This window comes from Pinus tabuliformis, chromosome Q (genome assembly GCF_031772625.1).
Source record: "Pinus tabuliformis cultivar Carrire ecotype Pingquan chromosome Q, CPIR1, whole genome shotgun sequence".
NCBI classification, from domain to species: Eukaryota; Viridiplantae; Streptophyta; class Pinopsida; order Pinales; family Pinaceae; genus Pinus; species Pinus tabuliformis.
In genome coordinates this window covers 1046722459-1046735664 of record NC_142296.1, presented here as the reverse complement: position 1 = coordinate 1046735664, position 13206 = coordinate 1046722459, and the positions used below count along the sequence as shown (strand labels likewise).

At 37.4% G+C, this 13206-nt stretch overlaps 1 protein-coding gene across 1 annotated transcript in view; it reads left to right on the top strand.

Annotated features, from left to right (window-relative positions):
- Positions 1-4217: 4217 nt before the first annotated feature.
- The window catches only part of KEG (protein kinase KEG), a 255984-nt gene continuing 246995 nt past the window's right edge, over positions 4218-13206 (top strand). The window contains exon 1 of the mRNA XM_089385755.1: positions 4218-5589. Coding sequence (XP_089241881.1) covers positions 4856-5589 — 734 coding nt within the window. The 5' untranslated portion in view covers positions 4218-4855. The remainder of the gene's footprint in view (positions 5590-13206) is intronic.

Below are 13206 nucleotides of genomic sequence, written 5' to 3'. Positions count from 1 at the left end.
CATGGATAATTTTTTTTCATTTGCGACCACTTTACTTTTCTAAATGATCACAATAACCCAATCATTCATTAATAACACCTTTGCAAGAGCACATTAGTTACTTATTTGAAGAATTGAACCCTCGTGAAGGTTATATTACTAACGCTCATACATTAAACTTGGTTGTTGTTTTGTGGTTAGGTTTACATAAATAAAATATCATAGTAATAAACATTTTTAGGTATGGGGCCTTGGCTATGCATGGAAAGCCATAACGTTATCCAAAGAAAGGGGCTTTTCATTTAATTTGGTTCCAATATTTTACAAACTCATTTTTATCCAATATTTATGGAGAAATTGATGAATGAACCAAAACCCTGGCTTGTTTCAATTAAACCTTAATCAAACATATCATTCCAGTAATCAGGGTTAACATAAAGAGAAAACACAACTCCATAAGTCAATGGATGAAATGTTGCTTTGATGTATTGCCTTGAATCATTTTGATAATCGGGATAACATAAAGAGAAAACATAACTCCATAAGTGGCTTAGTAATAAGTGTCAAACATATCATTCCAGTAATCACGGTTAACATAAAGAGAAAACACAACTCCATAAGTCAATTGATGAAATGTTTTTTTTTTTATGTATTGCCTTGTATCATTTTGATAATCAGGATAACATAAAGAGAAAACATAACTCCATAAGTTGCTTAGTAATAAGTGTTTCTTTAATAGATTGACATATTAATTTTGATAAACGTACAATGAGACATAATAAGGTCGAGGTTTTCTATGGAATCCCATGATGTGATATGAGGATGTGAACTTGGGTGAAATCTAGGTTATGCCATGAACATAATGATTGATTGACATAAGTAAATAATATAAGAGCACTAGCTCCTCTATAATCAAGAAATCCTTACTCACTAGCCAAAGCTCCAATAACCGTTCATTTATGGGCCTTTATGACAATTTTTTAGCGTACACATTCCATAAGAAGGAAGTACAAAATGAAGAAGAAAAGTTCTGGGCCTTTATGACAATTTTTTAGCTTACACATTTCATAAGGAGGAAGTACAAAATGAAGAAGAAAAGTGAAATGAACTTTTGGTGTTTTTTTTGTTTTTTGTTTTTGTTTTTTGTCACCTGAAAAAATTACTTTTTTGTTATTCTTATGAATTAAAAAAAGTACAATTTACTGTTGTGAGAGACAGGAATTTGTCCCCAGACTATTGTGTCACTTAATAGGTCTGATTATCATCTCATTCACCCTGTTAGAGGGTTTACAATACTTTAATTTACTGATCTAAACTTCTATACTTTTGGCTGATAGAGTACTATGTGCAACCCTGTATCAATCATGCTTACATCAATATATAGAAAATTTAATTGTCTATTAACTGTAAAATTACAAGAATAATATGTCTGTATATTAATTTGTTGGAGTCTTTTTATGTCATATGTAGAATAAGATTTGCTGCTTTTAGATTTTCTTGGATTTGTATATGCTTCTACTCTTGTTGAAACACCAAAAGGTTGTCCAGTTGTGATAGAGAAGTGTAGATTGTATTTATAATCTGACAACCAGACAATTCTTCAATTATAATGTGTCCCGACCCCAATGTTAATGCTCTTTTTGATAATCTGTCCATGCAATTGTTGAATTCCCTGTAGATATGCTGGAATTGGATATCCTGGAAGTGACCTCTAATTTCACCAATTCGTTGTTTCCAGGTAGCCAAATTCAAGACCTCTAGCTTTGTTGCTCCTGAAAGCCAATCTATAACACATTTTGAATCCCCCAAGATCATGAGATTTCTAATGTTTTTGAGCTTTGCAACAGTCATAAGGGTCCAAGCAGCAATGAGCTCTGCTTTGGTATTAATGCCAGGACCAATACCAATTTTATACTGAAAAGATCTGGAATCAGAAAGTTTTATCAATCCCCCTCCTCCACACTGATTTTCTTGGGCAACCCCATCGAAAAATCCAATAGGAACATTTGATGGAATCTCAAGAAAATGATGACTTCTAGACTTCTTAATAGGGAAATCATGGATATAGTCTCTGAAGTGAGCAACTATCTTGGAAGAAAGAGTATGAAGGCTAGGTCTATCATCTCGGAAGATGATTCCATTCTTGAGGAGCCAAATACCCTAGGCAACAAAGATTGGAAGTGGACCAAGATGTTTTGATTTCTTGTTCCAAAAGTGAAGTGCTTCTTCAAATGTGGACTTTCTGTTGCAAATATTGATGCCCATTGACATGTAAACAATTTCCCAATTTTCTTGTGTAATATGGCAATATATAAACCGGTGGTCAACAGTTTCTTCCTGCTCATTGCATAGAATACAACAATTTGGATTAATACATCCTCTTTAAGATTCTCCTAGGTTAGAATTTTATTATGGAGAACAAGCCAAGAGAAACATTTTAGCTTAGTTGGGATGTGCCAATTCTAATTGTACTTGTTCCACCATTTTCCATTTGGATCAATTTTCGAGATGGCTATAGCCTCATAAGCCAAACGTGCTTTTACATCCTTAGACGTAGTGTCCCAACTCCATATTAAATTATCCTTTGAGTTACAAAGCCTAACATCGTTCAAATATAATTCAGATATGAAATTCGACCATTCCTCCAACAACTTATCTTCTAGCCCCAATTCTGAAGAAGTAAGCTAGTAATTCCGGTCAGTTCGAAAATAGTCTCTAGATTTAATATCATTTAGGGAGAACAAACTTTTAGAGGATAGGAGTGAGGATAAGTCAGGAGAGAACTTTTGGTTGAAGTTGCCAAACAACTATTTGAATTATTAGAAGAAGGATTGTCCAAAAAAGACTTTGAGGGCATTACTAAATGAGTAAGCTAGGTTGCTCCTTCCTATTTTTAAAAACTAACAATAATGACCTAATCATTAGATTGTTGAGGTTATTGAGCTTGCTCTGCCAAAGAGTCTCCTCTCCTTGATGCCATTGCTTACTTTCTATGGTGCAATTTGGGTTCATTATTGAGGTTGTTGAGCTTGCTCTACCAAAGGGTCTCCTCTCCTTGATGCCATTGCTTACTTTCTATCTGGCCACTATAATTTCCTTAGTTTACTCCTCAAAAATATTAAAACAAGAAACCAACCAACTATGTATGACAACAAACTCTTTAAACTTAGAAATTTTCATCTCCATAACTATTCAATTACATTCCTAAATATTTTATACATAAATTTAATTTATTTCATTGATTATTTCTCCATATATATCTTGGCTTAACTCTTTCATTACATTCGTGAACCTCTATCTATTCCTTCCTTCCCACAATCATAAGTCAACAATCAAATTAAAAACAATTCCAAAACACACCATTTTTAAACATATCTAACTTATTTTATTAAATATTTTTAACAAAATCATGTGAAAAATGTATCCTAGGAGTTTCATCAAAACCTAACGCAGTGGAGTCTTCAACACTAGAACAGTGAAAAACTAATAAACTTCCATACGGAGTATGAGACTTTCCAAAGGGGTAGGTAAATTCCAAACTCAAGTTACACTATTAAATCCCCAATGTAATGTGAGAAAGCCATATGGGGGGTCAGTGTTTTGGATTCATGTTGGAATTCCACATGCCAATGATTTGAATCAGTAGTAAGGAAAACTATGAGAATATTGACAAATGTGCCACCAAGACATTGACAGCTAAAAGATTTTGTTCAATTTTTCTCCACTTGTGTGTTTGTTTCCTTATCAAACCACAATCACCTAATCAGAGTTACACTTGCAACTTGGTGCCCCCCTCGAGAGTAAGAAATAATTATTCGACGGTAGCCAACTTAGCGATCAGAAGACTATTTATAAAAAAATAAAGGTGGAAGGGTCACCATCAATTTTATAAAACAATGCTAAAAAGTCACAATCGTAGAAAGAAAAAGAAAAGAAGGGGGTGAAGTGAAACTTGTTCGTAGAATCACACCAACAATAATTAAGAGAAGCTGCGACGGACACGTGCCCTGCCACAAGTGCAGGATCCCTGCGAGGAAACCGGCCACCGCCCGCGACATCCACGATACGTGGGCCCCGGCGCCATCCATACTGAGAACCCGGGTGACGTGGCGGATGCAAGTGGGTGTCCTCGTCTTACACGCGTGGTGTCTGCAGTCCGTTCACGGTTCACCCCCGGGAGTTCTAACCGCACGTGCGAACGCCGAGACTCGGTTGAAGGGATGAAAGGATGAAACCCCGAGTTTTACCAGGAATAAGGAGAATTTTAACGAGGGAGAATATACCAATACTGGAGAAATTCGACACAGTGAAAGCTTTTTCTTCTTTGTTCTGCAGGGGAAGGAGGGAGGGTTTGGAGATCGCAAGCTTTGCGCCGATATCCTCGCGACTCCAGTCAATCAGAGAACCAGCCGTGGTTTCCATTAGTTGATTTGTTGCCCTATCTTTAAGCGCAGCAATTTTGCCGCCGTTCGTTTCGAAACCGGGCATCGAATTCGTTGTCGAATCCCTGGAGGGGTTTTGCGCTCTCGTTGTCTGAAAGAAAGCGTTGTTCCCGTTCGGCGTGCCGTGGCCATTCGGAGCGCTGCAATTCGAATGTTTTGGATAAACCGTGATCTGAAAGAACAGAGATTGGATTGTTATTATTGTAATTGTTATTATTATCTGAGCGCCTGTCCTTATGAGGGGCTGTGATTGTTATTTAGTAATAGATGCTGTAAGCGGGCAGAAGGATGAGGTGGAATGCGCGGAGGATCTGGTGGATGGTGGAGGCCGATTGATTACTGTTCGAACCCCAGTTCTGCTTGGCGGTCATTGTTGATTCCTTATTTATGTTATTATCGCAACATTGATATCGGATACCTTATCTCCAGCAACGATGAAGCCCCCGTGTTGTTCTGTTTGTCAGCTGACATACAATGAAGAGGATAGGGTTCCGATGATGCTTCAGTGTGGACATAGCTTCTGTAAGGAATGTTTGTCACACATGTTTTCAGTCAGCGTAGACAATACCCTGCTGTGCCCCAGATGCAGGCAGCCGTCTAAGGTCGGGAACAGCGTCGAAGGCCTGCGCAAGAATTTTGCAATGCTGTCCGTTCTCCACAGCCCCGATTGCACGCCCGAAGATGAATCCGACGAAGACGATGAACTCAATGACTGTGGATCCAACTCGAATCATTTCTCTGATCGCTCCAGGGGAAACAACAACAGCCACAACAACAATTCTCACGCCAATGGCCTGGGGTGGCCTTCGACTTGCGGGGGTATGAGCATGGATGTCAGCTCGCACTCTATGCGACTGATTCGCCAATTGGGCAAGGGCCCTCGTTATGGACAGGACACTTGGTCTGCTCTACTTACAGGACGTACTGGTTGTCGGCACAAGGTCGCAGTCAAGAGGATCAAGGTCATAGAAGGGATGGATATGGTTTGGGTTCAAAGCAGGCTTGAAAGCTTGCGGCGGGCATCTATGTGGTGCCAGAACGTCTGCAGCTTTTACGGGGCTTGTGAGAAAGAAGGCAAGCTCTGTATGGTGATGGACAAATACATGAGTTCTGTGCAGGCAGAGATGCAGCACAATGAGGGTCGCCTTACATTGGAACAGATCTTAAGGTACTATGTCTCTTCATCAACTTTTCAGCTGTCATAAATTAACAACATATTAAACCCTCGTATAGATTTGAGACCTCGTGGACCTTTTTTCAGAAGAATGACATCACATTCATTGTAAAGCAAAATGCTTTTGAAATGACATTCAGTTGTTTCAAGTAGAAATGATATATCAACACAACGAGTCATGGATATCTATCTCTAATGAAATGTGATATGCAGCCTTATTTAGTACACCCTTCATCTTAAAAGCTGCCCTGACCCATGAGTGGAGCACAGAAAAGTGCTAGCTTGGTAACCCTAATACAGAAACATCTTTCATCTTGTGTAAATGGTAGATACAGCGCATTTGTCACAAAGTTAGATATGATTTGTAGCCCTTTTTGCAGTTTGTGTTTCGGTGTAACTGGATTAGCGAAACATTCTAATAACCACACAATGCTCAAGTGCACATTATCAAAGAAAAAGCCTTACAAGCCGCTTTAAGCCTTCATCATTATTCTTTTCGATATAAGCTATACGGTCATCATAGCTTTTAGACACTTGCCTCCAAATTTAATAAAGTTTTGGGCGTTTGTTTTGATTCACTCTTGTTTTGGCCAAGGGCATAAGGGTGTTTTGAGTGCAATTGCTTGGTGTAGGCGTGGATGTGGCGTCAGATATGGCATTTTTTTTGCATTTATAGGCCATCAAAACATAGAAAGAAATAAAGAAACTAAAATATATTTATACCATAGATGACTAAAGCTGTTCAATTGAACTAGAAGTTACATCTTCTGCTGTATAACAGGGGAGTGGGTGAGGCATCTTCAGTTCAATGGACAACATAGATGAGTGTATAAACTATGTCCAATAAGATACATCGATGGGCTAATAAGGAACCCATCCATCATTCACAATTGTCATATAATCTTGCAAGGTTATAGAAGGATGTCATTTGGAGATTCTGGGGTCACTAGGGTCTCTTGCTCTTGGTTTGTCTTGGGCAACAATCTTTAATAATTCCTTGTGAGGGAGCAAAAATGACACAACTTTAGTTTCATTAAGCATCTTTTTTTTTTTTTTTTGAGGTTATTCATCCATTTTGATGTTATTATCAGATATAACTCCTAACAAAAAAGTAAATATTAGTTGTCTCCTTGTGAATCTTTAGAGGGCTTCAATGAACCCACTTGTGTGGCAAGAACAATAGAGAAAGTAGGAGTATGAACGACTAACAATAATGATTAAGGGAAAGTCTAGAGAGTGCTAAGAAAGAGGGATTAATACTTGAAAAAGTATTTTTTACTTTCAAATTAAACTAGGGAAGAGGTTACATTCCCTTGAGGAATAAGGGATACCTTACATCCATGCCAACTTAGGTTATAGCAATTTTTGGGGACTGTAGGGAATGCATCCTTGTGAAACATAACCTAAAACAAACCTTGGCATGTAGTGAAAGATTGATACCTCATATTGGTTTCACTAGAGCTAGATGGAAAGAATTCTTACTTCTAGTGGACAAATGTTCATGCTAATTAAACACCAATCCTTGTATGAGCTCGATTATGCATGTAACATGCCAAATCACTAAATCGTCTGTGTTTTACTCTCCTAACTATCTTTCCATAAATAATTCAACAATCACCCTAGTGTTGAGAAATGATACAACATGCATAACTTGTTAGTTTTCTTGCAACCAACCTCTAAACTAGTGCACAATCAACCATATGCCTCATAATTTGTTGTTTTTTCAGAGACAAAAAAAATGTAAGTTTGCATATTATTCTTGTAGTGTTGTGACACTTGCCCAAGATTTGTGAGTATTCTCAAGTTTAGCCAATTCGTTCCCAAAACTAGTTCTCACAAAAAATTCCCTCTTGTTCAAAACTCATGAAATTTGTCCCAAGAAACTTGCCACAAAATTGTGAGCTTGCACTCCTCCTTGGAAAAAGATGAGCATAAAGCACACAATAGTCAATTTTGGAAGGAGAAAAGGAGTGGAAAGCATATATGAAACTTGAAAACCATATAACCCAAGAGCAAACTTCATTTTACTTCCATTCATTCATTTCATCTCTAGCGAATTGGGTTTTTCAATTGGAGTGAAGATTGAGATGTTTATGAGTAGACTAAGTTTTTCTTGCAAGAAAATTTGTTCGAGAACATTCATATTTGCTAGATGGAGACTAAATAGAAGGTGGAGGGCCACACAATTTGCAATTTGGATCTTTGATTGTGATTGCATTATGTTTTTGGAGAAGGTATTTTGATTTCAACCATCTTGGTTTTTGAGTTTTTCATTTTTGTTTGTTTTCAAGAATCATCTTATAGTTCTATTTTCTTTATCTTGAATCTCTACAATTCATGGTTGCCAAGGCTAAAAGACAATTTGACCAATCATGGGAACATGCTATCCACATTGAACCAAATCATGACAAGAGGTTAGGTGCAAATTTTATAAGCACTCTATGTATGGGAGCATAAATAATCTGAAACACCACCAAACATGAATCTTATGCAAAGATGTTATAGTTTGTGATCATTTCCTTGGGCAAAGTAAGGAAATCTAGGATGAAGTTAGAAATTGTTGCAAGGTGGTGGAGTATTTGATATGCCACCTCCTGTATCAAATAGGGAAACTTTTGCGAGTCTAACCATAAGCTCTCAGATTATCATTCATTGCACAATCCTAGGAGATTAATCATCCTTTAGAGGGTTTTAATCAAAAGACGAGGAAGGGGGCAAATTTTGTAGTGAGGAGGTTTTGATACCATTACAACCTCCCATTTACCCTCACAAACTCTCCTTATATCTACTTGTGGTGTATGTTATTGCAATATTTGGTATTGGATACAAAGCCTCTTGCTATAATATTAGCGACAAAGAGTTAGGCATGGAGTTAGAGTTTGTCAAGGAAAGGTTGGAAGACCTTGAAAGATTGTGGGAGAGTATTGGTTCCACCATTATGTGAGATAGGTGGACAAATACGATGAATAAAAAAATCTTAAAGAAATATGTCCTTGAAATTCATTGATGCATCATTACTTGTCAAGGATATGAATTTGTTATATTCACTATTGGCTGAAATTGTTGAAGAAGTTTGGGATAGGTGGACTATGGCCAAATACGATGAATAAAAGAATATTAAAAAAAATATATCTCCTTGAAATCCATTGATGCACCATTTACTTGTCAAGGATGTGAATTTGTTTATTCACTATTGGTTGGGATTGCTGAAGAATGTGAGATAGGTGGACAAATACGATGAATAAAACAATCTTAAAGAACTATATATGTCCTTGAAATCCATTGATGCATCATTACTTGTCAAGGATGTGAATTTGTTATATTCACTATTGGATGGGATTGTTGAAGAAGTTTGGGCAAAACAAGTTTTCCAACTAGTCACCCCACTAGTCACAAAGAACGTTGAAAATTATGTGGCCATTGGAACATTGCTGAGTGAGAAGTATCCTACCATTTTTTTGACCTTGTGCTACCTATTGTATAGATTTGATTTTGAAGTGCTTTGGTAAGTTGGATTGAGTTAATTGTCACACTATTTGCGACATGCTTTCTTTTATACCGGAAAGTCTTTTGACTGAGTACATAACATTGAGGCAAATGTTGGTTAGTTTTGCAAAGATTGCACAAAATTGGATGTAATGGTTGTTTTAGGGTCAATTTTTTTATGGGAGTTTATCATTGAGCATTCCTGAGCCTTCTATGAAAGTGTTAAGAGTCATGTATAAAGAAGAACCTCCATTGGAATACATTAATGAGGGTATGGAGATGGCTAAAGTTGTTGATTTTTTTGGTAGCCGCGGGAGGTATTCCCCAGCTACAAGTCGGCTAAATTAAAAGAGGGAGAATTAAATTTGAATTTAAATTAAAATTTGCCTCCAAAAGTACAAATTGACCCAACAATAGTCACAACACTTGGGCAAGCCTAAGTCACTATATATTGGCACTCGACCTGCTCATTTGGAGACCAATTCGGATCAACATATCATCTATTCTTCTGTTCAGATGTGCGAGTTAAGGAGGAGGATTTCCGAGGAAGAGTTTCTGGAGTAGCCTAGTTTGACTTATGTTGATCGAAGTATTTTTGCACTGAGTTGACTGAGTTTTTGGGCAGCTTCAAGAGTCCGAATTTTGGCCTGTTTCTGGGCAGTTTGATCTCATGTTGACCGAGATGTTTTTGGGCAGTTTGATTGTAGGTTGATTGAGATTTCGAGGCAGTTGCAGGAGGTTGAATTTCAGCCTGTTTGATTGAGGTTCACTAATTTCTGGGCAGTGGTAGGAAGGCCAAATTTCAAATGACTGTTTGACTTGTGTGGATTTTGTGGTCAGTTTGACCAAGTTTGACTAGAAAAATTAGGTTGTACTTTTGTTGCACTGAATAATTTCTCCTAAGAAAAAAATTACTAGTTTTTTCCCTAGTTAGGGTTTTCCTAGGGTAAACTTTTGGTGTCTACCATGCATGGCTATTCTACTGTGATCCTTATTGTTTCCGTTGTAGTTATTGTTGAATTTTCTGAGTATAATTGCTTAATGATGTTTTGAATGTGTTAAAATAAACGTTGAAAGTAATTATCAGTTTTAGAAAATAGTGCTTGTCTATTAGCAGTAGAAAATCAACAAAAGCGACCAACTTGACTTAATATAATGGAGGAATGGAGCTAAGTATGGGTCAATGTTTTAAAACTCCGACTCTGACTCCGACTCGGCCGGTACGATTTCAATGACTCGGTCATTGTAAAAAATACATTAAATATTTATTTTCTATAAAAACACATAATTTTAAAGATTTTCATTCATGTTTCCAAACACACAGCATTAGAATATAGATAGAAGACAACATATGATCAAAGTAGGCTCATGAATATATCCATTATATCAAAATGGCACCCAGTGCACTGTCCAATACATACACGATGATGATATATAGATCAAAACAAAAACACGTAACCAAGGAGGCTAGAAATGGCCTCTACAACAAAAGTCTGTGACCAGTACTACTGGCTACTGCTAGAGTTGCCAACATCATTTGGCTCAGTGTTACTTGGGAGCGGGAGCGAAAGTGGGGAGCGAGAGCGACATTTTCAGAAGCTCCCGGTTTGGGAGCGAATCCTAGAGGAGTTCGAAAACCAATGTCACTAACATCGAGGTACATAGAGGGATTGGTGCTCTTGATTAAATACGAGTTCCATAACCTAATACATGACAAAATTCAATGGAAACATTTCAGTTCCCCAATCCTGAAATCCTGAAAAATTGATAAGTCTGCTGGATTTTGAATGAAATCTAAAATTCTACTTTCTCCATATGAAATCCAATGAGGCCGGAACCACTCTCAAACATTCGGAGTCATTTCATGGTAATGTTAAAAATTTAAGTAAAAGGATGAAAATGAAGATTAAGGAGAATGTCACTTTTACTTTAAGAATTTAACATTACATGAATAACATATCAATACTAGGGATTAGAGTCAGACAGGGAAGTCCAGGGAGTCTCCAAAAATTAAAAAAAATAAAAAAAAGCCTTTTTTTTGGGTTCACTGGCCTTTGTACGTAACCCGACCGGGTTGATAAGGACTCGGCCGAGCCGGCCGGGTCACAAAATCCAAGGTTGGCTCGGACCAACTCGGCCGAGTCGGTTCCGAGCCGACCGTTTTTTAAAACACTGGTATGGGTCCCATATTGGGAATTATTGATTCTAGGTTGGACAAGTAACTACATTCACTATTGCATGGGGCATGCACATATTTCAATTCTAGTATATTCTATAATGAGGGGTCTAAAATTCAAAAGGGCCTTGAGGTAATGAGAGGTGTGATGATTTGCATTGAAAGGATGTTCTCATATCCTAGAATTCATGACAAGTTCAATATGCAAAAGAATTTATATAAGGAATCAATTAACATTGTTGTATTTAGTGCAATTGTTTGACTTAGGAATAAGAAAACTCAAGGTAACATTTAATTTGCTAATTGGTACATTATATATATATATACTTTTAAAGTTTCACATTAAAAAAATTCTTAATAGTTATTTATTTATATTAATAATTATGGTCATGGCCTAGCGAAACACCAAATTGATGTTGAGACCCTCTTTATTTGTGGGGGGACGAGGGATATAAAAAAATCAGAGAATGATGAGTAGATTTTGCACTTGGGGATTTAACCTAAAATTTTATATAGCTAACAATGAAAAAAATATAGGAAAATAAAAACAATAGAGTACATCTGTTAATTTTCTTAGGGCTATATTGTTCTTTGCTTTAGATAATTGTATTTCATTATTTACACATTGAATTCACATCATAGCATTATAATATTATTCAACAACATATGCAATTATATAGAAAGAACAGTATCGTTATCAATGCAACAGAACATAAAGGAACAATAGAAGAAAAACATTCACACATAGAGACACTAGGATTGGTCGGAGACCAAGGCAAAACCCCACAAGAGGGAAAACCCTTTCAAATTATTCTTCTTATTAGATTGTCATTGAATGTTTCAACAAAGAGAGAGTACAATGATCCATATCTTCAGCCACAAAGCTATCCAACAAAATCAACTAAACAACATCCAGGAGATGAACCCAATAATGCTAATAATCAAAACCTTGATTCAGAAGCCTCCTGTCAACAGTTAATATCTGCGGTCAATTGTCGAATTCTGCTGTCAACTAATGAAATAAAGCCCTAGTTTCCAACCACATGAAGAGAGTGTACGTGCGTGCGGTTGAAACCCTCCAACCGCACAGATAAGCTTGCATGCTTGTGGTTGCAACCGAAAATTCCCTGTCGCTGCAAATCAAAATCTTAGATGTCACGTGCGAACTTCGAAACGTGCAATTTCGGACCTATATGAACCAATCTTCGTGAACCACTTCAAACTTGTTCGAGCCAAACCAAAGAAAGAAGAATGATGATGATGATGTCCAAATGAGGGTCACTTGACTTGTATTTATAGCCATCCATGGGTGTCCAATTTTTCTTTTGGGTGGACTTGCGCTTTTGTGCACATGTGGGTTTCCTTATTAAAATTATATTTTTCCTCAACCATATTAAATTTTTCCAACGGCTAGGAGGGGTCCTTTTTGATGAGGAAGACTGTCCAAATGAAGGAATTTGTCCCTCAGCTGCCAAAAATTAACACTCCCTCTCAGCTAGGGAGAAATTACCGATTGCAACATGTATCCCATCACAAGTATCTCATCATCTACAAATGTCATCTTTGCTCATTTATGCTAATCTCTCCTTTACTCGTATGATTAACACTCTCGAATATAAAAGAAGAATTTGACGTCGGAGGGGAGCCCAATATACCACCCTCTATCCATTGGGGAGCCTTTTCTACCACTCGGAATCATTGCCAGCGGGAAGCCAATGCTACCACCTGGGAAACTTTGCCGGCAGGGAGCCAATGCTACCGCCCATGAAACTTTGCTAGCGGGGAGCCAATGCTACGACTCAGGAAACCACATACAATAGGAGGGATGCCACTTACCTTATGATGTAAGGATCACGCTTATCCCACTGCTTGGCGATAACAGGAGGGATACCACTTACCATAAATAGTAAGGATTGCACCTGTCCTATTATCTGCTGATCTTCCCAACT